Below are 27,122 nucleotides of genomic sequence, written 5' to 3'. Positions count from 1 at the left end.
CACCTTGAACTGTGCAACATCCAGTTCAGCCAAATAGAAATCAAATGTTTATTTGAAATAAACATCCAGCTTCAAGACCCACCTGCCCCAGACATATGTCATAATATGTATGAATAGGTTAACTTATAAACAGGCTGGGTTGTGTCTCTAGGAGAAAGTGAGGACTGCAGCTGCTGAGATCAGAGCTGAAAATGTGTTACTGGAAAAGCCTAAAGAAGAGCTCATGCCCGAAATATCGATTCTCCTGCTCTTTGGATGCTGTCTGACCTACTGTGCTTTTCCAGCAACACATTTTCAACTGGGTTCTGTCTCTAGCAGACAGACTTTGTGACTTCGGTAATTTGGTTATGGGTTCTTTAAATAAAACAAATATTGGATTGTTCCCCATTGGTGATTGGCTTTGGATGGGAGAAAGCTGAGACGGAAGAGGTGGAACTGATATTTGTGCTAAACGATGGATTTATGATAAAACTCTTGTAAACCTCTGAACGTCTTCTGCTGCCCAATTCAATAGATGGGTATCTATCTATTAAACAGTAGTCACCATTGTAATGTGGAGAAATGCAGTAGCCAATTTATTATCAGAAAGGTCCTACAAACAGCAACGTAATAATCTGCTTTTACTGATGTTAGATGAAGGATGATTGACACTGGGTCACTGCTCTTTGTCAAATGGGGTCTTCTGCAGCCACCTGAGATGGAATATGGAGCTTTGATTTGGTTTCTGATCTGAAGCGTGGAACTTTTGACAATGTGGCACTCCCACAGTACGGCACTGGAGTGCCAGCTTTGAGTTATTTGGTCAGGTCCTGAGTGGGCGTGCACTCACAGCTATCTAGTGTAGAGGTAGGAGAACTACCAGAGATTGACACCGAAACCGGGGATCAGCAAACTGGCTAGTGATAAGACCTTCGAACAGGATAAGAGATGTAAAAATAGAGTCCTGGACAGTGTAAATTTTGTATTGTTTGAATATCAAAAAGCTGACTGGATGGGAGGGTGAGGGAGCAGTTAACTGGAGCTGTGAAAGCTAAAAATAGCAATTGCAAAAATGTAAGGATGAATATAGTGTGAAGGTGAGAAGTGCAGCAGAGGTGGAAGTAAGTGAACTCAGTAATAGATGGTAAACACCAAAAAGAATCACGGATGCTATAAAGCAGAGACAAAATAGACATTGCTAGAAAAAGCTCAGCAGGTCTGGCAGAATCTGAAGAGAGAAATCAGAGTTAATGACTCATCCTGAGTTCAGAGGAAGGGTCACTTGTCCTGAAATGTTAACTCTGATTTCTGTCCATTGATGCTGCTGAGCTTTTCCTGCAATTTCTGTTTTTGTTTCAGTAATAGATGGAATGTTTTTTCTTCACACCTTGTTCAGAGATGTTAGTATACGCTGCTGGAGCAAGTCGGATTTCAACCCATATCTCTGAGCTCAGAGACAGGGACTCTACCACAACAGCTCCTTAGTAATGGATGGATCGTGGATGTCACCTGAGAACATTGTACACCATTCAGTTCAGTCAAAGTAGAAACCCAATCAAGAATAATTCCACATTTCACGTTTTGCAAATTGACTATTTGTCTGATAGCATGAGCACCAAATGGTCAAGGAGAAACATAAGAACGCGGAGCAGGAGTAAGCCATCTGACCTTTCGAGCCTGCTCCACCATTTAATAATCACCAGGCTGATCTTTTTGTGGCCTCAGCTCCACTTACTAATCCTCTCACCATAACCCTTAATTCCCTTACTGTTCAAAACATTATCTTTTTTAGCTTTAAAACTATTTACTGAGGAAGCCTGAACCACTTCACTGGGCAGACAATTCCATAGATTCACAACCTTCTGAGTGTAAAGGTTCCTTCTCAATTCAGTCTTAAATCTGCTCGCTCTAATCTTGAGGCTATGCCCTCTTGTCCTAGCTTCACCTGCCAGTGGAAACATCCTCTCTACTTTGATCTTACCTAATTTTATAATCTTTCATAATTTTATGTTTCTATAAGATCCCTCCTCATTCTTCTAAATTTCAATGATAATAATTTCAGTCTCTCCTCATAAGCCAACCGCTCCAACTCTGGAATCAACCTAGTGATCCTCCTCTGCACCCTCTCCAGTGCCAGTACATCCTTTCCCAATAAGGAGACCAAAACTGCACACAGTACTCCAGGTGTGGCCTCACCAGCACTGACACAGTTGCAATAAAACCTCTCTGCTTTTAAACTCAATCCCTTTAGCAATGAAGGACAAAATTCCATTTGCTTCCCCCATTACTTGTTGCACCTGCAGACCAACATTCTGTGATTCACGCACAAGGACACCCAGGTCCCTCTGCATAGCAGCGTGCTGCAATTTCTTACCATTCAAGTAATTATCCTTTTTACTGTTGCTTGTACAAAAATGGATGACTTCAAATTTATTAACATTGTACTCCATCTGCCAGACTTTTGCCCACTTACTTAAAGTACCTATGTCTTTGCAAAGTTTCACAGTCCTCTGCACACTTTGCTTTGCTACTCATCTTAGTATCATCCACAAACTTTGACACACTACACGTGGTCCCTACTCCAAATCATCTATGAAAATTGTGAATAATTGTGGTCCCAACACTGATCCCTGAAGCACACCACTAGTCACTGATGGCCAACAGAATAGGATTCATTTATCCCCACTCTTTGCTTCCTGTTGGTCTACCAATCCTCTATCTGTGCTAATACATTTTATGTAGCACCATGCATCCTTATCTTGTGCTGCAGCCTCTTGTGCAGCACCTTGTCGAAGGCCTTTTGGAAATCTAGGTACACCACATCCACTGGGTCCCCGTAGTCTACCGTGTTCGTAATATCTTCATAGAACTCCAAAAGATTAGTTAAGCATGACCTGCCCTTCATGAACCCGTGCTGTGTCTACTCAACAGGACATTTTCTATCTAGATGCCTTGCTATTTCTTCCTTGATAATTCCCCATTACAGAAGTTAAGCTAACTGGTCTATAATTTCCCACCTTTTGTCTACCTCTACCACAGGAGTCACATTTGCTGTTTCCCAATCTGATGGAACTGCCCCAGAGTGCAGTGAATTTTGGAAAATTACCATAAATGCATTTGCTATTTCTCCCGCCATCTCTGTCGCACCCTGGGATATATCATCCAAGATAATAGAAGTACTCTTCTTTTTGATGAGAGCATTGAGATCTTTAAAATTCACTTGCATGGATAGATAAAGCCTTTAGTTTAATATCTTAGCCATAAAAATACCATCTCTGACAACACAGCACTTCCTCAATACTGCACTAGTGATTCCACCCACACATATTAGCAACTGCTTGGGTAGGGCTGCAATTCACAACCTGAGAGAAAGAACGTTCCTCACCCAATTGCATTCAGAGTTAGCAAAATCTAATAGGAGTGGACTTTTAGATATATAAGGGATGAAATGTGCAATAAAACAAGATAATCCAGAGTCAATGGTTTGAAATTTTGTTTGGGAATGGAAGCGCCAATAGTCACACTTTCCTCAGTGTTCCCGTCCCATATTCCCGTTGTCTTTTCTGTGGTTCGCGAATCCTTAATGTTCAAACCATCCCACTAGTTTGTAATTCCTAATATAATTGGGAATGGTGTCTCCTGCACCTCACTTTCATCTGGTGCTGGGGCTTTGGAAGTGCATTGACAACACACCGGGTTTGAGAGCCCATGCAAAGTCTGCTGAAGAGTTGGAAACATTCTCAAAGGTGAGTGTAAAATGTTTTCATATCTTCAAATGCCACTATTGTAATGCAGATGAATTTTAATGCAATGATTATTCATGGGAATCTGATCTGAAAAGATATATTGAGTCTTATGTTGATCAGAATTGTGTCTTTGTTCAAATGCATAACTTTAACTTACCAATGGAGAAAATACCATAACAGAATGTAGAACTAAAACAGTACAGCATAGGAACAGACTCTTTGGCCCACAGTGTTGTGCTGAAAATTATGTCAAATTAAACTAATTCCCCCCTTCTTCCTGCCCTTGGTCCATATTCTCCATTCCTTGTATACTTATATGCTTTTCTAAAAGTCCCATAAACATCATTAGTGTATCTGCCTCCAACATCACCCCAGGCAGTGCGTTCCAGACTCCTACCACTCTCTGTCTAAAAACCTTGCCCTCTCTCACCTTAAGTGCATGACACACACACACACACACACACACACACACACACACACACACACACACACACACACACACACACACACACACACACACCAGTGGTAGACCGTTCAGCTCTGTGAAAAAGATTCAGACCATAAACCCTTCTTAGGTATCTCACAAGTGTTGAGACTTCCATCAAGTCTTCCTCCAGCCTCCGTGCTCTAGAGAAAAGAACCTGAACTTTTCTAGCCACAGCTTATAGTTCAAAGTGCATTTTATGTGTATTATTCCTAAAATGTTCATGAATTTTTTTTGGTCTGATTTAATTGGACAGGTAGATTACTCTTTTTTCCAAACATTTGCTTGTGAAAACTCAAAGTGATCTGTGTCCGCTACACTGAAACTAATACCTTTTCTGTCAATCAAGGTTCTTGTTGTAACAGCTGCCTCATTATGAATGCTTGGCTGAGTTTCAAACAAAAATAATTTTCCCTTAAGTAATGTCACAAATGCAAAATGTTATCTTGCTATTAACATAGTGCCATCTGTGGGATCTGACTTTGCACTAATTTACCATTGTGTTACCGGCATGTCAATACAGACTTCACTTCAAGAAAGTAATTCATTGGCTACAAAACATGCTAGGCCATGCCCTGAGCATTTTAAACATTTATTCTTTCATAGAATGCCAGTATCACTGGCAGGGTGAGAATTCACTGCCCAACTTTAATTGCTATTGAAATGAAAAACATTGAGTCAACCATATTGCTGTTGTCCTGGAGTAACTTGTAAGCCAGACTTGTTAATAATGGCAGATTAGTTTCCCTAAGACATGGGGCTATATAAATCAAATCTTCCATTCTTCCTTTTATCCTCCTTCTTTTTCCTTGCAAGTTCCTCTCCAAGCTTTTCATCATCCTGACTTGGAAAGATATTGTTGTTCCTTCAGTGTCACTGGGTCAACATCTGAGAGTTCACTCTCTGATGGCACTGTTGGTCCACCTACAGCATATGGATTACCACAGTTAAGAAGGATCACCACCTTCTCAAGGGCAATTAGGGACGGGTAATAAATGCTGGCCCAGCTACTCACACCCACGTACTATAAGCATTTTGAGAAAATGTGATACAAGTCTTGTTATTCTCTTTCAAGTAAAACACAGTCTTCGAAAAGAATGGTCCAATATACTGAGCCAATGGGAATGCCACCCAATTGGCAGTGAAATGGGTAACCATACTAAAGGGTATAACTAAGCAGCAATGCTAATCTTCCAAACTGTGCTTTCTTCCAAAACTGGAATCAATGGTTATCCCTGTTCACTCAGACATGTTTAATTATTATTTGTTTACCATCATTTGCAGTATACATCCTACAGAAGGTCTTTTGTTCCACCACTGGAACTGTCCCCATGCATAACAAAATGGAAGATCATCAACCCTGGGTTCTGTTGACTTACACATGACATTGAGGAAGACATGACCATATGCTTCCAGAAACTTCTTACGGTTTGTCCTGTCATAGATTCCCACATGGCATTCGAAAGGCCCATTATCCAAAATACGGACTTCTGGAATTCTGTTATTTGTATGGAAGAAAGAAAAAGAGGAACATTAGATATATTTCACCAACAATACCTTAATTCAGCTTCAATTTAGTAGCAATAATCAAATTCTCTGAACTGCTGTCTGAGCAGAGAAGACCATTCTTGAGGGGAGTGTAGATTGGAACTTGGACGATGGCACATGTACTAAAATTGTTTTACAAGATGCATTTATGCATCACAGAATGGAATCCCTACAGGGAGGAAGTAGGCCATTCAGCCCATCAAATCCACACTAACCCTCCAAAGAGCATCTCACACAAGCCCACCCTATCCTTGTATTTCCCACATCTAATCTACCTAGCTGTGCATTCCTGGACATTATGGGCCATTTCCCATGGCCAATCCACCTAACCTGCACAGCTTTGGGGACTGTGGGAGGAAACCCATGCAGACACAGGGGGAATGTGTAAACTCCACATAGACAGTGGCTCAAGGGTAGAATTGTGTCCAGGTCCCTGATGCTGCGAGGCAGCAGTGATAGCCACTAAGCCACCATGCCACCACATGGACAAAGCTGAGTGTAAAATTATCCCTTATATATACTTTGGCTCTAACTGTGTGGCATTCATGGTTTTTCATAGTCTGTACCATCGAAAGAGGGGATATACAGATACGGAATAAAAGAGATGACTTTGTACTGAAGTCACTAGAACACGTGCAGTACACTTGTTTCACGGGTTTTCAATGAATTTTGTTGATCAACAAAATGTTGGGGAAATAAAGCATTTTAAATGTAGGTTTGCTTGCTGAGCTGGAAGGTTCATTTTCAGACATTTCATCACCATACTAGGTGACATCTTCAGTCAGCCTTCGGATGAAGCACTGGTGGTATAGCCCACTTGCTATTTATGTGTTTGGGTTTCCTTGGGTTGGTGATGTCATTTCCTGTGGTGACATCATTTCCTATGGTGATGTCCTGTTCTTTTTCTCAGGGAGTGGTAAATGGAATCCAGGTCAATGTGTTTGTTGATAGAGTTCCGGTTGGAATGCCATGCTTCTAGGAATTCTCATGGGTGTCTCTGTTTGGCTTGTCCTAGGATGGATGTATTGGCCCAGTCGAAGTGGTGTCCTTCCCCGTCCGTATGTAATGATACTAGTGAGAGTGGGTCATGTCTTTTTGTGGCTACTTGATGTTCATGTATCCTGGTGGCTAGTTTTTTTTGCCTGTTTATCCAATATAGTGTTTGTTATAGTTCTTGCAAGGTATTTTGTAAATGACATTAGTTTTGCTTGATGGGTCCTTCAAATTCATTAGCTGCTGTTTTAGTGTATTGGTGGGTTTCTGGGCTACAATGATGCCAAGGGTTTTGAGTAGGCTGGTAGTCATTTCTGGGATGACTTTGATGTAAGGGAGAGTGGCTAGTGTTTCTTTCAAGTTTCTCGACTGGGACAAAACATCCACCCTAGGGCAAGCCAAACAGAGACATGCACGAGAATTCCTAGAAGCATGGCATTCCAACTGGAACTCTACCAACAAACACATTGACTTGGATCCCATTTACCACCCCCTGAGAAAAAGAACAGGAAATGATACCACCATAGGAAATGATATCACCATCTCAAGGAAACCTAAACACCTACATAGGAAGTGGGCTATACCACCCGTGCTCTGTCCGGAGGCTGACTGAAGATGTTAGCTGAAAATGTGTTGCTGGTTAAAGCACAGCAGGTTAGGCAGCATCCAAGGAACAGGAAATTCGACGTTTGGGCCAGAGCCCTTCATCAGGAATGAGGAGAATGTGCCAGGCAGGCTAAGAAAAAAGGTAGGGAGGAGGGACTTGGGGGAGGGGCGATGGAGATGTGATGGGTGGAAGGAGGTCAAGGTGAGGGTGATAGGTTGGAGTGGGGTGGGGGCGGAGAGGTCAGGAAGAGGATTGCAGGTTAGGAGGGCGGTGCCGAGTTGAGGGAACCGACTAAGACAAGGTGGGGGGAGGGGAAATGAGGAAACTGGAGAAATCTGAGTTCATTCCTTGTGGTTGGAGGGTTCCCAGGCGGAAGATGAGGTGCTCCTCCTCCAGCCGTCGTGTTGTTATGTTCTGCCAATGGAGGAGTCCAAGGATCTGCATGTCCTTGGTGGAGTGGGAGGGAAAGTGTTGAGCCACGGGGTGGTTGGGTTGGTTGGTCCGGGCGTCCCAGAGGTGTTCTCTGAAGCGTTCCGCAAGTAGGCGGCCCGTCTCCCCAATGTAGAGGAGGCCACATCGGGTGACCTCCTTCTACCTATCCTTCCTGACCTCTCCGCCCCCACCCCACTCCAACCTATCACCCTCACCTTGACCTCCTTCCACCTATCCGCCCGGACCAACCAACCCAACCACCCCGTGGCTCAACATTTTAACTCTCCCTCCCACTCCACCGAGGACATGCAGATCCTTGGACTCCTCCATCGGCAGAACATAACAACACGACGGCTGGAGGAGGAGCGCCTCATCTTCCGCCTGGGAACCCTCCAACCACAAGGAATTAACTCAGATTTCTCCAGTTTCCTCATTTCCCCTCCCCCCACCTTGTCTTAGTCGGTTCCCTCAACTCGGCACCGCCCTCCTAACCTGCAATCTTCTTCCTGACCTCTCCGCCCCCACCCCACTCCAACCTATCACCCTCACCTTGACCTCCTTCCACCTATCACATCTCCATTGCCCCTCCCTCAAGTCCCTCCTCCCTACCTTTTATCTTAGCCTGCCTGGCACATTCTCCTCATTCCTGATGAAGGGCTCTGGCCCGAAACGTCGAATTTCCTGTTCCTTGGATGCTGCCTAACCTGCTGTGCTTTAACCAGCAACACATTTTCAGCTCTGATCTCCAGCATCTGCAGACCTCACTTTTTACTGACTGAAGATGTTACCCAATATGGTGATGACACGTCTAAAAATGAACCTTTCAGCTCAGCAGCTAAGTTTCTGGTATTGAGACTGGCTCGATTGCAATGAGGGGTACGTCGGGTTCCAAGAGATCAATTGTGTTAGGGGATTCTGTAGTCCGAGGTACAGACAGACGTTTCTGTGGTCAGCAGAGAAAAATCAGAATGGTGTGTTGCTTCCCTGGTGCCAGGATCAACGATGTCTCAGAGAAGGTGCAGAATGTTCTCACAGGGGAGAGGGGCCAGCAGGAGGTCATTGTCAACATTGGAACTAATGATATTGGAAGGGAAAGGGTTGAGATTCTGAAGGGAGATTACAGGAAGTTAGGCAGAAATTTAAAAAGGAGATCCTCAAGGGTAGTAATATCTGATTTCTCCCGGTGCAACGAGCTAGAGAGGGCAGGAATAGGAGGATAGAGCAGATGAATGCATGGCTGAGGAGCTGGTATATGGGAGAAGGATTCACATTTTTGGATCATTGGAATCTCTTTTGGGGTAGAAGTGACCTGTACAAGCAAGATGGATTGCACCTAAATTGGAAGGGGACTAACACACTGGCAGGGAAATTTGCTAGAACTGTTTGGGAGGATTTAAACTAGTAAGGTGGTGGGGATGGGACTCAGGGAGATAGTGAGGAAAGAGATCAATCTGAGGCTGGTACAGTTGAGAACAGAAGTGAGTCAAACAGTCAGGGCAGGCAGGGACAAGGTAGGACTAATAAATTAAACTGCATTTATTTCAGTGCAAGGGGCCTAACAGGAAAGGCAGATGAACTCAGGGCATGGTTAGGAACATAGACTGGGATATCATAGCAATTACAGAAACATAGCTCAGGGATGGGCAGGACTGGTAGCTTAATGGTCCAGGATACAAATGCTACAGGAAGGATAGAAAGGGAGGCAAGAGAGTAGGGGGAGTGGCATTTTTGATAAGGGGTACCATTACAGCTGTGCTGAGGGAGGATATTCCCGGAAATACATCCAGGGAAGTTATTTAGGTGGAATGGAGAAATAAGAAAGGGATGCAAACTTGTAAGGAGATCTCAGCTATCTGTAAGAATAATAGGGTGGTTATGGTAGACTGGGACTGCTATAGTGTTAAGGGTTTAGATGGAGAGGAATTTGTTAAGTTGTACAAGACAATTTCCTGATTCAGTATGTGGATGTACCTACTAGAAACGGTGCAAAACTTGACCTACTCTTGGGAAATAAGGCAGGGCAGGTGACTGAGGTGTCACTGGGGGAGCACTTTGGGGCCAGCAACCATAGTTCTATTAGATTTAAAATAATGATGGAAAAGGATAGACCAGATCTAAAAGTTGAAGTTCTAAATTGGAGAAAGGCCAATTTTGATGGCATTAGGCAAGAACTTTCGAAAGCTGATTGGAGGCAGATATTCACAGGTAAAGGGACGGCTGGAAAATGGGAAGCCTTCAGAAATGAGATAACGAGAATCCAGAGAAAGTATATTCCTGTTCGGGTGACTAAAGAAATTGAGGGTTTGATTAAGAAAAAGAAGGAAGCATATGTCAGGTTTAGACAGGATAGATCGAGTGAATCCTTAGAAAAGATTACTCCAACTTCCTTTATACTCAAAAGGGAAATTAGAAGGGCAAAAAGGGGACATGGGATAGCTTTGGCAAATAGAATTAAGGAGAATCCAAAGAGTTCTTACAAATACATTAAAGACAAAATGGTTACTAGGGAGAGAATAGGGCCCCTCAAAGATCAGTAAGGTGGCCTTTATGTGGAGCTGCAGAAAATGAGGGAGATACTAAATGAGTATTTTGCATCAGTATTTACTGTGGAAAAGGATATGGAAGATATAGATTGTAGGGAAATAGATGGAAATCCCCAGGACCTGATCAGGTGTACCCGTGACCTCTGTGGGAAGCTAGAGAAGTGATTGCTTGGCCTCTTGCTGAGATATTTGTATCATCGATAGTCACAGGTGAGGTGCCGGAAGAATGGAGGTTGGTTAACGTGGTGCCACTGTTTAAGAAGCGTGGTAAGGACAAGCCAGGGAACCAGTGAGCCTGACGTTGGTGGTGGGCAAGTTGTTGGAGAGAATCCTGAGGGACAGGATGTACATGGCTTTGTGCATGGGAAATAATATCTCACAAATTTGATTGAGTTTTTTTAAGGAAGTAACAAAGAGGATTGATGAGGGCAGAGTGGTAGATGTGATCTATATGGACTTCAGTAAGGCGTTTGACAAGGTTCCCCATGGGAGACTGATTAGCAAGGTTAGGTCTCACGGAATACTGGGGGGACTAGCCATTTGGATACAGAACTGGCTCAAAGGTAGAAGACAGAGGGTGGTGGTGGAAGGTTGTTTTTCAGACTGGAGGCCTGTGACCAGTGGAGTGCCACGAGGATCGGTGCTGGGTCCTCTACTTTTTGTCATTTACATAAAAGAGGTACAGTTAGTAAGTTTGCAGATGACACCAAAATTGAAGGTCTAGCGGACAGCGAAGAGGGTTACCTCAGATTACAACAGATTACAACAGGATCTTGACCAGATGGGCCAATGGGCTGAGAAGTGGCAGATGGAGTTTAATTCAGATAAATGCGAGGTACTGCATTTTGGGAAAGCAAATCTTAGCAGACTTATACATTTAATGGTAAGGTCCTAGGGAGTGTTGCTGAACAAAGAGACCTTGGAATGCAGGTTCATAGCTCCTTGAATGTGGAGTCACAGGTAGATAGGATAGTGAAGAAGGCGTTTGGTATGCTTTCCTGTATTGGTCATTGAGTATTGAGTGCAGGAGTTGGGCTGTACAGGACATTGGTTAGTGCACTGTTGGAATATTGCGTGCAATTCTGGTCTCCTTCCAACTGGAAAGATGTTGTGAAATGTGAAAAGGTTCAGAAAAGCTTTTCAAGGATGTTGGCAGGGTTGGAGGATCTGAGCTACAGGGAGAGGCTGAACAGGATGGGACTGTTTTCCCTGGAGTGTCGGAGGCTGAGGGGTGATGTTATAGAGCTTTACAAAATTATGAGGGGCATGGATAGGGTAAATAGACAAAGTCTTTTCCCTGGGGTTGGGGAGTCCAGAACAAGAGGGTGTAGGTTTAGGGTGAGAAGGGAAAGATACAAAAGAGACCTATGGGGCAACTTTTTCACGCAGAGGGTGGTACATGTATGGAATGAGCTGCCAGAAGAAGTGGTGGAGGCTGGTACAATTGCAACATTTAAGAGGCATTTGGATGGATATATGAATAGGAAAGGTTTGGAGGGAAATGGGCCGGGTGCTGGCAGGTGGGACTAGATTGGGTTGGGATATCTGGTCGGCATGGACGGGTTGGACCAAAGGGTCTGTTTCCATGCTGTACATCTCTATGACTCTATGGCTACTCTTTGGAGCGTCGGTGTGGACTTGTTGGGCCGAAGGGCCTGTTTCCGTACTGTAGGGAATCCAATCTAATCTTGAGGTGACTCGTGGGTCATGATCTTTTGCTATAAATTCTGTGCCTTATGATCCTGCCCACTAACTACCTGATGAAGGAAGTGTTCTGAAAACTAGTATTTCCAAATAAACCTGTTGGACAATAACTTGGTATTAAATGGACAGAAATTGTGAAAGCTGTGTTCCCAACAGGGAGACTCACTCTATGACTGGGTGAAGCGGACAAGCAAAAGCAAACATTGAGGAGCTGAAAATGTGTTGCTGGTTAAAGCGCAGCAGGTCAGGCAGCATCCAAGGAACAGGAAATTCGACGATTCGGGCACAAGCCCTTCATCAGGAGCCATTCACAAGCCATTCCTGATGAAGGGCTTGTGCCCGAAACGTCGAATTTCCTATTCCTTGGATGCTGCCTGACCTGCTGCGCTTTAACCAGCAACACATTTTCAGCTGTGATTTCCAGCATCTGCAGACCTCACTTTTTACTCAAACATTGAGGAGCTCAATTTGAAGCCTATTGATGTTTTAGTCATTAATATGAATACCAGGCAAACTGGGTAGAACTGCCAGCCTGTTTATCAACTTCAGAGCTAGGCTCAGATGAAGTTTATCATTAGGTCGACTTGTTTATTTGAAAAACACCTGCACAGACACATCCTTCTGCCAACGCAGTTCAGAGAATCAATGACAGTTGTAACAATAGCAAGGCAGGGAGAGAGCACGTAAGACTGGGAGGGGGAGTAACAGGCAGGAGAGGGATCGCCCACATAAGAGGAAGCTTTTCTTATTGCGTCTTCTGCAAGGATCCATTGAAGTAGTAAAAGATTTTGCTAGATATGAGAGCAGGGTTCAGATTTTAAATGGGCCCGTAGTTTGTAAGAGCTAAAGTCAAACTTGTTGAAAGGAAAGGAGAGAGTTTGAATGCGGAGGAAAACTAAAAGCTCCAGGAGGTAGCACTGGTGACAGGCGACATGTGGAAATTCTGACTGAAAGGGAGAGAAAGATTGTTCTGAGTGAAGGAGGATTGCAATTGACCCATAACAGGCTCGAGCTGGGAACTGTTGTTCAGAGCAGCAGGCATGAAGGAAGTGACCTTGAATGATTGAAAGAATCAAGTGGTCTATAGCAGTCCAGAGAATGGCTAGAAAAAAAATGTTAACTTCCTCTTTGGCTGAAATAATAGACATAGGGCATGAATAGATTGGTGGTTTGGAGAGAACGCTTTGGCCAGGGTACAGTGGGACATACCTAAATATCAATCAGGACCATTTGAGTTAGTAATGACAAAGAGAAAGTAATTCTGATTAAAAAGGGCAGGCTTTTGTTTATAGCACATTTCTCCATGCAACAGCTTTAACGCTTGTTGTGAAATATTAATCACGAGAAAAACATGCCTTTCCCCATTCCAGCCTACCTCTGAAGTAGGGCTGGCACACTTGCTCATGCTTCTGTATTTGTACTACAACACCCAAATGGGCACTGCGCATGTTTGTCTGCAGACCAAAGCCATGGCTGCTGGGAGGCTATTCAACCTTGAGGGCAAATTGCAACCAAACCTGTTCCTGTCTTCACTCGAGGTACTCACACCTTTCAGTATAATTGGATAGTGAGCAGGAACTAGAATGGTCTGATTCTAGGTTCTTCTGATTAAAAACCTAAGAGTGTTGGAATCAACACCTGCAGCTTCTGTATTGCCACCCTGGCTGAGTTTGACTTTAGCTCAAGAAAGGTTCCTGCTTGGTAAGATTGAGTTACACCCTGGACAGTATTTCGCCCAGTCGATTTATCAGAATTTCAACTGGAAAATGCTTAAAGTTCCAGATTTCACCCTGACTTTTTGTCAGTGGAACAGATTTAAATGCATTTGATCAGCAACATGATTAAGAGGATGTTGAAACAGTTGGAATAAATAGTTCATGTTTAACGTTCAGTCTATTCTCAGGGGAACTCCAGTTGTCATGTTCGTGAAAACCAGCTTAGCTGCTGTCCATCACTGAGAGGCAACACAGTTTACCTCAGCAACGGTGTTGTGCAGCTCTAACCAGGAATCACTAACACTGGGCATTACTGGAAACGGGTTTTGTTTGCAGCATTAAATGGGGGTGCACTTCGGGTGGATCACTGTGATGAGTGAGCAGATCCCAGCTCAACTGGGTTGGAGGGTGGAGGAGGAATGCAACTAAAAATGATAGTGAACTTGTATAAACTGCTCCCTGCTGAGAGATGAATGTCACTGTGAATGCAGCCTCGGGTGTGGCTGGCTTCAGACAAATGCTCAAAGTCACCCACCCAATGTACTGCACTTCAGTCAGCAACCGGGAGATATTATGCAAGGGAAACTCAAAGAAAGAAATGAATTAAAGTTCTTTTTTTATTATCGACATCATGCATAATATGCTTTCATTTATATTTGAGCTTTGTGTGCCAGGCTGCAAATTTGAAATCCAACCCAATGTAGAAAGCTTATTTATTCAGAAGTCTCATTCCCTGCAGCATTTGTGAAAGATTAATACAATATTTTCAGAGTCAGTCAATACATTTTGGTGCATATTATCATCAAGCCAGTGATCAAATGGAAACTTTTCCTACTTTGGGAGGTGAATTGTCAACATCCCAGTAATGTCAACTCAGGTTTGAGGCTAAAGTTGCCTCCAGACGCGACTAATACTGTATCTTAATTTCAGCCTGTGATGGACACCAGGTGAGAAATGAATCAACACAATCGATGGATAGGCACTTAAGGGAAATAACCTTGCAAGGCTGAAAGGATAAAGTGAGGAACTGGGCTCACTGGATTGCTTCACAGACAGCCTGCATGAATGTTATGGGCAGAATGACCTCTTTTGTGATGTAATGACTCCATGGCTCTATTTTAAGAAAATTGCCATAGATGGGCCAGCACGGTGGCTCAGTGATTGACTCTGCTGCCTCACAGCGCCAGGGACCCGGGTTCAATTCCAGCCTCAAGCAGCTGTCTGTGTGGAGTTTGCACATTCTCCCCGTGTCTGCGTGGGTTTCCTCCGGGTGCTCCGGTTTCCTCCCACAGTCCAAAGATGTGCAGGTTAGGTGGATTGGCCATGGGAAATTGTCCCCTAGTGTACAGGCTGTGCCTGGATGGGATGCTCTTCGGAGGGTCAGTGTGGACCTGATAGGTCGAATGGCCTGCATCCACAGTGCAGGGATTCTATGATTCACTGAAGTTATCGTCGCCACAGCTGAATTCAAACTTGTTTTGGATCCATATATTTCTCGTGATTTAAGGACAGTGATCTTCTGGATTCAACTCTTCTCTCCATGCCAATTCCCTGGCAGCCAGTTACCATACCCCAGCTAACCATGATTAGTGTGTGAATTCTGGTGGTTAGTGTGGCAGATTATTTACCATCAATCATCAGTTTCACCCAACGCTGTGGTACTGGTGCTGTAATTGGACTCATCCTTTTAAAGTTTTGTGGGAAACACAATAGCCAGTTTGTAGACAGTTAACCCCCCCACCCCCACCCGAACAGCAATGTATAATAATCAGGCAATCTGTATTAATGGTGTCAGTTAGGGGATAGTTATTGACTGAGGCATCAGGGACAATGCTCCGGCTTTCTTTTGCAACAGTGCCATAGAATCTTATGCCCACCAGATGGCGGGGGTTGGGGGTGGGGGCAATGCAGCACAGTGGTTCAGTGGTTAGCACAGCTGCTTCACAGCGCCAGGGACCCAGGTTCAATTCCCGCCTCAGGCGATTGTCTGTGTGGATTTGCATGTTCTCCCTGTGTCTGCGTGGTTTCCTCCCACAATCCAAAGATGTGCAGGTCAGGTGAACTGGCCATGATAAATTGCCAATAGTGTTAGGTGCAAGGGTAAATATAGTGTAGGGGAATGGGTCTGGGTGGATAACTCTTCGGAAGGTTGGTGTGGACTTGTTGGGCCGAAGGGCCTGTTCAACACTGTAGGAATCTAATCTAATCTAAACAAGGCCTTAATTGAAAGAAGGCAGCTCTGTTAGTGCAATGCTCCTTCAGTACAATACAACACTGTCAGTCTATATTGTAATCATCAAGTATGCAGCTGAACAATATTGAAATTCACTGAAGAACACCAGGCAGATGAGTTACCAAAGTCAGCCTATGTCTGTATACCTACACCTAAATGCCAAGTTGTTGCACTTTGGAGAAGGAGCAGGAGTACAAGATAAGGGAGCTACAGAAGAGTACCCCAACAGAGAGGAGGAATGGGGAGCAAAATTAGATGTAGCTCATCACATAATGGTGATTGAAGCTGGGGTCACTCGGCACATCTTCACACTGAATGTTTAATATTTTTGAGGTCAGTTGCAAATGTGTTTGAGAACAGAAGAAACAGGCAGCATTGGGAATTGTCCCCATCGAGCATTGTGGGTAGTTAGACGTTCGTAAAGGCTGAAGTTCAATTCTCATCCTCAAATTATTAAATTGAATAAAAGTTATTTCTGAGGTTTACAAGGGATAATTTCAAATACTCGGGCGGCACGGTCGGTCAGTGGTTAGCACTGCTGTCTCACAGCACCAGGGCCCGGGTTCAATCCCACCCTTGGGCGTCTGCCTGTGTAGAGTTTGCACATTCTCCCCGTGTTGTGCGTGGGTTTCCTCTGAGTGCTCTGGTTTCCTCTCACAGTCCAAAGGTGTGCAGGTCAGGTGAATTGGCCTAAGGAAATGGCCCGTGGTGGCCGGGTATGTGTAAACTAAGTGGGTTAGCCATGGGAAATGCAGGGTTACAGCGACAGGGTAAAGGGGATGCATCTGGGTGGGATGCTCTTCGATATGCCAAAAGGTCTGGTTCCACACTGGAGGGATTCTATGGTTGCATATTGGCAGTGCATCATGCTTTAGGAAAGTCTGTTTCAGCATGGTCAAAGGCAGAGTAAAACTGTCGAGACCTGATAAGTTCACATCGTCAAAAACCACATCATTCCTTGCACTACTCAGATTAAAGACACTCTGTGGGTTAAACCAAATTTGGGTGTTATTCTGCTGAGGGAAGGGAAAACTGACATGTGAAAGAACAAAGTAGTGGCTCGGAATTGTCAGGGAGAATGAATAGAGGAAAATAAATCACGTGGACAAAAATGTTTGAAATGTTTGCTATATTTCAGTTTTTAAAGCATTGTGTCAGCCCTGCTATTTGGGCCATTTTATCACTGTAATATTAGTATTTGTTTCAGTGCTACTTTTAGTTGAAACCTGTTTAGAAAGCAGCTTGCCCAGGGAGATGGTAATTTCCCTGGACCTGTCAGCAGCTTGATATATGATATATATCATATTTAGAGATGGAGCTGTTACAGAGTGTTGGTTGCTGATCTCAGCACTCAGTGCACGGTGCGAAGGGGCGAAAATGTGAAAGCAATATTCAAATAGATCTCTCTGGCAGTGTTCCTTTCAGCTACATAGAAACCGGAGGCAACAGGTTTGTCAGCTCTTAGCAACACCAGTCTGGAGCCAGCCATGAGTCACCAGCTCAACATGGAAGTACTGCTTTTGCCTTTACTTTCTGCTCATGATGAGGGGTTGGCTTTCAAGATAGTCCTTCCTTCTAGAGGCATGGATTGGGCACTGCACTACCAATAAGCATGTCTTCATTATCATTCAGCACTGTGTATTTTCACTAAAACTAATGGAATTCTCAAAAGTATATCTGATTTTTGGAAAGAGTCAATTCCCCAAAAGTAATTGGGCTCAAAATGATGATAACACTGACAGGAGCCACTTCAGATCTTTCCTTTACTGATACATGCAGACGTTGAACCTGAATGTCTTCTTCACATACCTTGCGTTTGATTTACGAAACATGGTTAGTAACTTTGCAGGTGACACCAAAATTGGTCATATTGCGGACAGTGAAGAGGTGATCTAAGATTACAAAGTGATCCTGATAAATTGGGCCAATGGTCCAAGGAACAGTAGATGGAGTTTAATTTGGATAAATACAAGGTACCATATTTTGGTAAGACGAACAAAGACAGGACTTACACAGTTAATGGTAGGGGAGTGTTGTCGAACAGAGAGACCTAGGGGTCCAGGTATATAGCTCTTTGAAAGTTGTGTCCCAGGTAGACAGGGTGGTTCAGAAGGCGTTTGGCACCTTTGTCTTCATTGCTGGAGCACATGAGGTTGAGGGGTGACCATATACAGGTTTGTAAAACCATGAGGAGCATTAATAAGGTGAATATCATAGATCCTTTCCTGACAGTAGGGAGTTCAAACCTAGGGGCATATTTTTAAGGTGAGAGGAGTAAAATTTAAAAGGGGTCTGAGGGGCAATTTGTTTCACACAGAGGGTGGTTCATATGTTGATTGAACTGCCAGAGGAAGTGTTACATGCAGGTACAGTCACAACATTTAAAAGATATTTGGACAGGTACATGGATAGGAGAATTTAGAGGGATCTGAGGCTGTATGCAGGCAAATGGGGCTAGTTTAGTTTAGAAAACTTGGTCAGTGTGGATGAGTTGGACTGAAGGGTCTGTTCCCATGCTGTATGACTCGATGATGGTAATTGTGTTTGATTGTTTAAGTCTGGATGTGGACTCACAGGAAAGCAAACAAATTGTCAAAAGAGTGGAAACTGCAGTTAGTGGGACGGAGTTGACATTTTGACGTACTGTGTGACATCTGTTGCAGACATGAAACTGCTGTCATCTCTGTTTAGATCTGGGATACAAAATGTGCAACACTGAATATATCAGGGTGAGGAAATCTATAGCAAACAGGAGTGAGGTACCCTTTACTCCACACATATGCAGAAACAGATCACCACACAAGTTGCACAATATCACATGAAAATGAATGGGCGAATTTTACCTGGAGCCAACATGGAGAAGAGTGCAAACCAATGAGAGGATTGATCCGTTACTTTCCCCAATGTGTGTTGTATGCATGCATGCACAAGTTGGATCTCAGAGATTTACAGGGTATAGTAGGCCAGATGGAAGTGTGTGTGTGTGCTGGATGTGCACAGGGGTCAACAGTACCAGGTGTGATGGAATTGTTAGCTTTTGCCCAGTGCAGAATAATTGTACAGGAGCCAACGCTGAGGAACATGTGAGCTGCACAATACCAGGCAGCTGGAAATTATTAGTTTTTTACCATGAATACAATGAAAGCTAATTTTAGCAAGGTCTAAAAGCCATTTTAAACACCAACTGCCTGCTGTAAACAGTATCACAGACAGTGCTGTATTACTCAACATTACTCCACAGGAGACTGATAACAGTTCTCTATAAATGCCTCATCATAATTGCATATAAAATAATGGAGGCTTGTGAGTTATTGCGCAGTTGGAATCTAATCAGCGTTCAGAAGAGATCCTATATCCTGGGAATGATCTATAACCATGATCCAAGCAACACAATTAGATGATATCCTTCCAATCATGACCTATAATGTCCTACTATCTATAATGGTTTTACTGTTATTATATCAGTTGGTTTATTTGCATTTTACTCAATGCTTCGAGCTGGGAGAAACCATTGTTGAGAGAAGGGAACATAACAGTGGAAATGAGAGCCTAATGTGCATTTGAGCACTGTCCACCTGGTCAGCACTGTCAGCGTGGGATTGAGACGTTCAGCATGGGATCCACTCTGGCAATGCGGGATTGGGACTGTAAATCTGGGATTGGACCTTTCAGTGTGGGTCGGGAGTGTCAGTGTTTGATTGGGAGCGTCAGTGTGGGATCGGGAGTGTTAGTGTGAGATTGCGAGTATCAGTGTGGGATTGGGAGTGCCAGTGTTGGATTGGGAGCATCGGTGTGGGATTGGGAGTGTCTGTGTGGAATTGGGATTGTCAGTGGGGGATTGGGAGTGTCAATGGGGGATTGGGAGCATCATTGTAGGATTGGGAGTACCAGTGTGGGATTGGGAGTGTCTGTTAGATTGGGAATATCAGTGCAGGATCGGGAGAGTCAGTGTGAGATTGGGAGTGTCAGTGTGGGATTGGGAGTGTCAGTGTTTGATTGGGAGCATCAGTGTGAGATTGGGAGTGTCAGTCTGGGATTGGGAGTGTCTGTGTTGGATTGGGAGTGTCACTGTATGACTAGAAGTGTCAGTGTGGGATTGGGAGTGTTAGTGTGGGATTGGGAGAGTTTGTGTTGGATTAGGAGTATCAGTGTAGTATTGGGAGTGTCTGTGTTGGATTGGGAACATCTGCATTGGATTAGGAGCATCAGTGTGGGATTGGGAACATCATTGTTGGATTGGGAGTGTCAGTGTTTGATTGGGAGCATCAGTGTGGGATTGGGAGTGTCTGTGTTTGATTGGGAGCGTCAGTCTGGGATTGGGAGTGTCTGTGTTTGATTGGGAGCGTCAGTCTGGGATTGGGAGTGTCTGTGTTGGATTGGGGGTGTCACTGTGTGATTAGAAGCATCAGTGTGGGATTGAGAGTGTTAGCGTAGTATTGGGAGTGTCTGTGTTGGATTGGGAGTGTCTGCATTGGATTGGGAGCATCAATGTTGGATTGGAAGTGTCTATGTTGGATTGGGAGCATTAGTCTGGGATTGGGAGCGTCTGTGTTGGATTGGGAGCATCAGTGTGGGGTTGGAAGTGTCTATGTTGGATTGGGAGCATTAGTCTGGGATTGGGAGCATCTGTGTTGGATTGGGAGCATCAGTGTGGGGTTGGAAGTGTCTATGTTGGATTGGGAGCATCAGTGTGGGGTTGGGAGTGTCTGTGTTTGATTGGGAGCGTCAGTCTGGGATTGGGAGTGTCTGTGTTGGATTGGGGGTGTCACTGTGTGATTAGAAGCATCAGTGTGGAATTGAGAGTGTTAGCGTAGTATTGGGAGTGTCTGTGTTGGATTGGGAGTGTCTGCATTGGATTGGGAGCATCAATGTTGGATTGGAAGTGTCTATGTTGGATTGGGAGCATTAGTCTGGGATTGGGAGTGTCTGTGTTGGATTGGGAGCATCAGTGTGGGGTTGGAAGTGTCTATGTTGGATTGGGAGCATTAGTCTAGTATTGGGAGCATCTGTGTTGGATTGGGAGCATCAGTGTGGGGTTGGAAGTGTCTATGTTGGATTGGGAGCATCAGTGTGGGATTGGGAGTGTCTGTGTTTGATTGGGAGCATTAGTCTGGGATTGGGAGTGTCTGTGTGGGATTGGGAGTGTTAGTGTGGGATTGGGAGAGTTTGTGTTGGATTGGGAGTACCAGTGTAGTATTGGGAGCGCCAGTGTTTGATTGGGAGAATCAGTGTGGGATTGGGAGTGTCTGTGTTTGATTGGGAGTGTCACTGTTTGATTACAGGGGTATCAGAGTGGGATTGGGAGAATTAGTGTTGGACTGGGAGTGTCAGTGCAGGATTGGGAGTGCCAGTGTTTGATTGGGAGTGTGTGTTGGATTGGGAATGTCTGTGTGAGATTGGGAGTGTCTGTGTTGGATTGGGAGCATCGGTATTGGATTGGGAGCATTAGTGTGGGATTGGGAATGTAAGTGTTCGATTGGGAGTGTTGGTGTGGGTTTTGGAGTGTTGGTATGGGTTTGGGAGTGTCTGTGCTGGATTGGGAGTATCAAAGTGGGATTGGGAGCATCTACATTGGATTGGGAGTGTTAGTGTGGGATTGGGAGAGTTTGTGTTGGATTGGGAGAATCGGTGTGGGATTGGGAGTGTGTGTTGGATTAGGAGCATCTACGTTGGATTGGGAGCATCAGTGTAGGATTGGTAATGTCAGTGTGGGATTGGGAGTGTCAGTGTGGGATTGGTAATGTCAGTGTGGGATTGGGAGTGTCAGTGTTGGACTGGGAGCGTCAGTGTTAGATTGGGAGTGTTGGTGTGGTTTTGGGAGTGTGTGTTGGATTTGGAGTGTTTATGTGTATTGGGAGTGTCTGTGTTGGATCGGGAGTGTCAGTGTTAGATTGGAATTATCAGTGTGGGATTGGGAGTGTTAGTGAGGGATTGGGAATGTCTGTGTCACATTGGGAGCATCATTTGAGGATTGGGAGTATTGGTGTGGGATTGGGAGCATCAGTGAGAGATTGGGAGAGTCAGTGTGGGATCGGGAATGTTAGTGCGAGATTTGGAGAGTCAGTGTGGGATTGGGAGTGCCAGTGTGGGATTGTGAATGTCAGTGGGGGATTGGGAGTGTCAATGGGGGAATTGGGAGCATCATTGTAGGATTGGGAGCACCAGTGTGGGATTGGGAGTGTCTGTTGGATTGGGAATATCAGTGCAGGGTCGGGAGAGTCAGTATTTGATTGGGAGCATCAGTGTGAGTTTGGGAGTGTCAGTCTGGGATTAGGAGTGTCTGTGTTGGATTGGGAGTGTCACTGTATGATTAGAAGCGTCAGTGTGGGATTGGGAGAGTTTGTGTTAGATTAGGAGTATCAGTGTAGTATTGGGATTGTCTGTGTTGGATTGGGAGCATCAGTGTGGGGTTGGAAGTGTCTGTGTGGGATTGGGAACATCATTGTTTGATTGGGAGTGTCTGAGTTTGATTGGGAGTGTCAGTCTGGGATTGGGAGTGTTTGTGTTGGATTTGGAGTGTCACTGTGTGATTAGAAGCATCAGTGTGGGATTGGGAGTGTTAGTGTATTATTGGGAGTGTCTGTGTTGGATTGGGAGCATCAGTGTGGGGTTGGAAGTGTCTATGTTGGATTGGGAGCATCGCTGTGGGATTGGGAGTGTCTGTGTTTGATTGGGAGCGTTAGTCTGGGATTGATTAGATTAGATTAGATTACTTACAGTGTGGAAACAGGCCCTTCGGCCCAACAAGTCCACACCAACCCGCCGAAGCGCAACCCACCCATACCCCTACATTTACCCCTTACCTAACACCACGGGCAATTTAGCATGGCCAATTCACCTGACCCGCAATCTTTGGACTGTGGGAGGAAACCGGAGCACCCGGAGGAAACCCACGCAGACACGGGGAGAATGTGCAAACTCCACACAGTCTGTCGCTTGAGTCGGGAATTGAACCCAGGTCTCAGGTGCTGTGAGGCAGCAGTGCTAACCACTGTGCCACTGTGCCGCCCACTTGGGAGTGTCAATGTGGGATTGGGAGTGCCAGTGTTGGAGTGGGAGTGTCAATGTGAGATTGGGAAGGTTTGTGTTGATTTGGAGGTGTCTGCATTGAATTGGGAGTATCAGTGTGGGATTGGGAGCGTCAGTGTTGGATTGGGAGTATCAGTGTGGGATTGGGAGAGTCAGTGTGGGATCAGGGGTGTTCGTGTGGGATTGGGAGTGTCTGAATTGGATTGGGTGTGTCAGTGTGGGATTGGGAGTGTCTGTGTTTGATTGGGAGCGTGAGTCTGTGATTGGGAGTGTCTGTGTGGGAATGGGAGTGTCACTGCTTGATTAGAAGCATCAGTGTGGGATTGGGAGTGTTAGTGTGGGACTGAGTGTCTGTGCTGGTTTGGGAATATCGGTGTGAGATTGGAAGCATTAGTGTGGGATTGGGAATGTCAGTATGGGATTGAGAGTGTCAGTGTTAGATTGGGAGAGTCGGTGTGGGTTTGGGAGTGTCTGTGTTGGATTGGGAGTGTTTATGTGGGATTTGGAGTGATTATGTGGGATCGAGAGTGTCAGTGTGGGATCAAGAATGCCAGTGTGGGATTGAGAGTGTCAGTGTGGTATTTGGAGCATCAGTGTGGGATTGGGAGTGTCAGTGGGGGATTGGGAACATCATTGTAGGTTTGGGAGTATCAGTGTTGGATTGGGAATGTAAGTGTTGGATCGGGAGTGTCAGTGTGGGATCAGGAGAGTTGGTGTGCAATTGGGATTATCAGTGTGGCATTAGGAGTGTTTGTGTTGGATTGGTAATATCTGTGTGGAAGTGGGATTGTCTGTGTTGGATTGGGAATGTCAGTGTGGGATTGGGAGTGTCACTGTTTGATTAGGAATGTCAGTGTGGGATTGGGAGTGTTAGTGTGGGATTGGGAGTGCCTGTTTTGGATTGGGAGTATCAGTGCGGGAGTGGGAGTGTCTGTGTTGAATTGGGAATGTTAATGTTGGATTGGGAGTGTCTGCTTTGGATTGGGAGTATCAGTATGGGAGTGGGAGTGGGAGTGTCTATGTTGGATTGGGAATGCCAGTATGGGATTGGGCGAGTCATTGTTTGATTGGAAGCGTCAATGTGGGTTTGGGAGCGTCGGTGTGGGGTTGAGAGTGCCTGTGTTGGATTGGGAATATCAGTGGGGTGTTGGGTGCTTCCGTGTGGGATTGGGAGCATCTGCGTTGGATTAGGAGAATCAGTATGGAATAGGGACTGCCAGTGTTGGATTGGGAGTGTCAGTGTGAGATTGGGAATGTTTGTGTTGAATTGGGAGTACCTGCATTGGATTGGGAGTGTTGATGTGGGATTGGGACTGTCGGTGTGCGATTGGGAGTGTCTGTGTTGGATCGGGATCATCAGTGTGAGATTGGGAACATCATGGTAGGATTGGGAGTATCAGTATGGTATTGTGAGCACCAGTGTTAGATTGGGAGCATCAGTGTGGGATTGGGAGCATCAGTGTTGGATTGGGAGGATCAGTGTGGGATTGGGAGAGTCAGTGTGGGAGCAGGGGTAGTCGTGTGGGATTGGGACTGTCAGTGTAGGATTAGGAGTATCAGTGTGGGATTGGGACTGTCAGTGTTTGATTGGGAGCATCAGTGTGGGGTTGGGAGCGCCTGCATTGGATTCAGAGTGTTAGTGTGGGATTGGGAGCGTCTGTGTTGGATTGGAACTGTCAGTGTGGGATTGGGAGTGTCACTGTTTGATTAGGAGTGTCAGTGTAGGATTGGGAGAATCTGCCTTGGAGTAGGAATGTCAGTGTGTGGGATTGGAAATGTTACTGTTTGATTGGGAGCATCAGTGTGGAATTGGGGGTGTCTGTTCGATTGGGAGTGTCAGTGTGGGATTGGGAGTGTGTGTTCGATTGGGAGTGTCAGTGTGGGATTGGGAGAGTCAGTGTGGGATTGGGAGCATCAGTGTCAGATTCAGAATGTCTGTGTTGGGCTTGATAAATTGCTGCTGAGGATTGGGAAGAGTGGAGTAGGAACAGAGTTAGCCACAGAGCTGAACTGCATTGCACATGACTGTGGAAACACTGAGTAAACGTGTACCTTCCAGTGAATGCTGTGCAATGTAATAAAATGTTCAATTGCTTCTTGTGATAATGGCACCTAATTATACTGATGCATTTTTAATTAGTGACTTCGCTAAAGGCTGTGTACGTGTTCCCAGTGGAGGAACTGCATTCAGTGTGGATTGTTTTACATAACAAGTGAACACAACAGCGGTCAGCTTGTCTCTAATGTTTTGCTTTCATTCTTTTCCCTTGTTTATATTGCAGTTTCTGTGCCAACCTCAGTGAAATTCTGAATGGTGCTCCTCGCTTCCAGTGCTGTTCAGTTAAAGACACTTTTACACTAACTCCTTTAATGAAGGCTTCAGATTGATTTTCTTGAATTGGGCTTCCCGCTGGTTGTAGAATGGTCCATTGATGCATTGGGTTTCTTGCCAATGCTCTGCACACTGTAGATAGTGTTGATGGCTGCAGCAATTCCGCCTGGTTTGTTGCTTGACTGAAGACTCACTCCCCATTTGTACTTTCCAGCACTTACCACACCCAAACCTCTACCCCCATGTTCCAGCTCAATTCAGCAAACGACACCTCCTTCCTCCTTCACCCACCTCACCCTATTCTATCCCTCTCGCCTCTCCTTTGAAATCTTCCCTCTTTGCCATCCTGATTGCAAGTTTCTCACCAAGCTATTCCTCAGCCTGTACACTAGGTGGCTCCTCTTCCTATAAGCTTCATCTCAACTATGCGTTGTACGGTGGCTCAGTGGTTAGCACTGCTGCCTCTCAGCACCAGGGTCCTGGGTTTGATTCCCCCTTGTCTGTGTGGAGTTTGCACATTCTCCCTGTGTCTGCGTGGGTTTCCTCCCACAATCCAAAGATGTGCAGGTCAGGTGAACTGGCCATGCTAAATTGCCCACAGTGTTAGGTGCCCTAGTCAGGGGTAAATATAGGGTAGGGGAATGGGTTTGGGTGGGTTTCTCTTCGGAGGAGCAGTGTGGACTTGTTGGGCCGAAGGGCCTGTTTCCACACTGCAGAGAATCTAATCTCTAATCACCAATCACCTTTCCCTTCTCTTCCCAAAAATTCTATGACCAATATTCCTTGTCAAACTATGCTTCTCTCTTGTCGTCAAATCAATTACTGTCATGACTGCATACCATAGCCACAAACTACCAATGGACAGACTTATGAGAAAGGGAGATACAGTCAAAAGATGACGATGGACTCAGTGGCTATCTGGATAGGAATCCTGGATTGTCACATCTATGCAGAGTCAAAACAGGAAGCTGCAGTGAGGGATTGGGCATGGGGCTAGGGTAGGATGAGGGAACTGGGTTGGCCAGGTTGGGAGGGGATACGTTAAACGAGGCCTTTAGCCTGTTGTCTCCAAAGAGTAAAGCCGACCCCTCAAAAAGTAATTTCCTCCTTGCATGTTATGACCCTGAACAGTCAGAACTGCCAGGCTTCCAACTTGATTTCCTCCTGTCTGGGCCAGAATAATGCAGAGTCATCCAAACTGGTCATTAATTGGTTACTTTAGGGAAAGTGACCATTTAAATGTAATGGGTCCAATGTATTTCATTCGATGCTTTCACTGCCTCCCCTTCTGGGGGTTGGGACGGGGGTATTGGGATGTGATGGGCACAAAGTGTACTGCATTTTACAAGCTTCCAGCCCCACCTTCAAACACATCTGTGAGGGAGAGTAAAATTCTGCCCTGTAGTCTTCTTTGTGGGATCCATTGGGATCCATTCACTTGTCTCTGCCCAATTACTCTCCAGTCCCCTTACCCAACAAGCCAAATGGCCATCCCTAACATCATGGGTTTAGTCTCTAGTTCATTGATTCTGGCCAGAGTGCTTCTGAAGATACCATAATGCATCCTGTTGCTGTTGGGCTGGAGAGGAGGCAACAAAGGGACTCTGCTAGAAAGTTGAAATGTGTTGAATTGAATTGAATATATTGTCACGTGTATTGAGGCACAGTGAAAAGCTTTGTCTTGCAATCAATACAAGCAGATCACGGAGTCAAGTAGCATAGATAAGTAAATACTAGGTAAACAGCGGCAAAGACAAAAACAAAAACACAGGTACAG

General features: G+C 45.0%; 1 protein-coding gene across 2 annotated transcripts in view; it reads right to left on the bottom strand.

Annotated features, from left to right (window-relative positions):
• Window positions 1-27,122, bottom strand: part of igsf21a (immunoglobin superfamily, member 21a) — a 357,193-nt gene that overhangs the window by 153,172 nt on the left and 176,899 nt on the right. For both annotated transcript variants that reach the window (XM_060852044.1, XM_060852045.1), the window contains exon 4: window positions 5,589-5,707. In XM_060852044.1, coding sequence (XP_060708027.1) covers window positions 5,589-5,707 — 119 coding nt within the window. The remainder of the gene's footprint in view (window positions 1-5,588; window positions 5,708-27,122) is intronic.

This window comes from Hemiscyllium ocellatum, chromosome 37 (assembly GCF_020745735.1).
Source record: "Hemiscyllium ocellatum isolate sHemOce1 chromosome 37, sHemOce1.pat.X.cur, whole genome shotgun sequence".
NCBI classification, from domain to species: domain Eukaryota; kingdom Metazoa; phylum Chordata; class Chondrichthyes; order Orectolobiformes; family Hemiscylliidae; genus Hemiscyllium; species Hemiscyllium ocellatum.
Note: the sequence above shows the minus strand (reverse complement) of the source record. Positions and strands in the feature narration are given on the sequence as shown.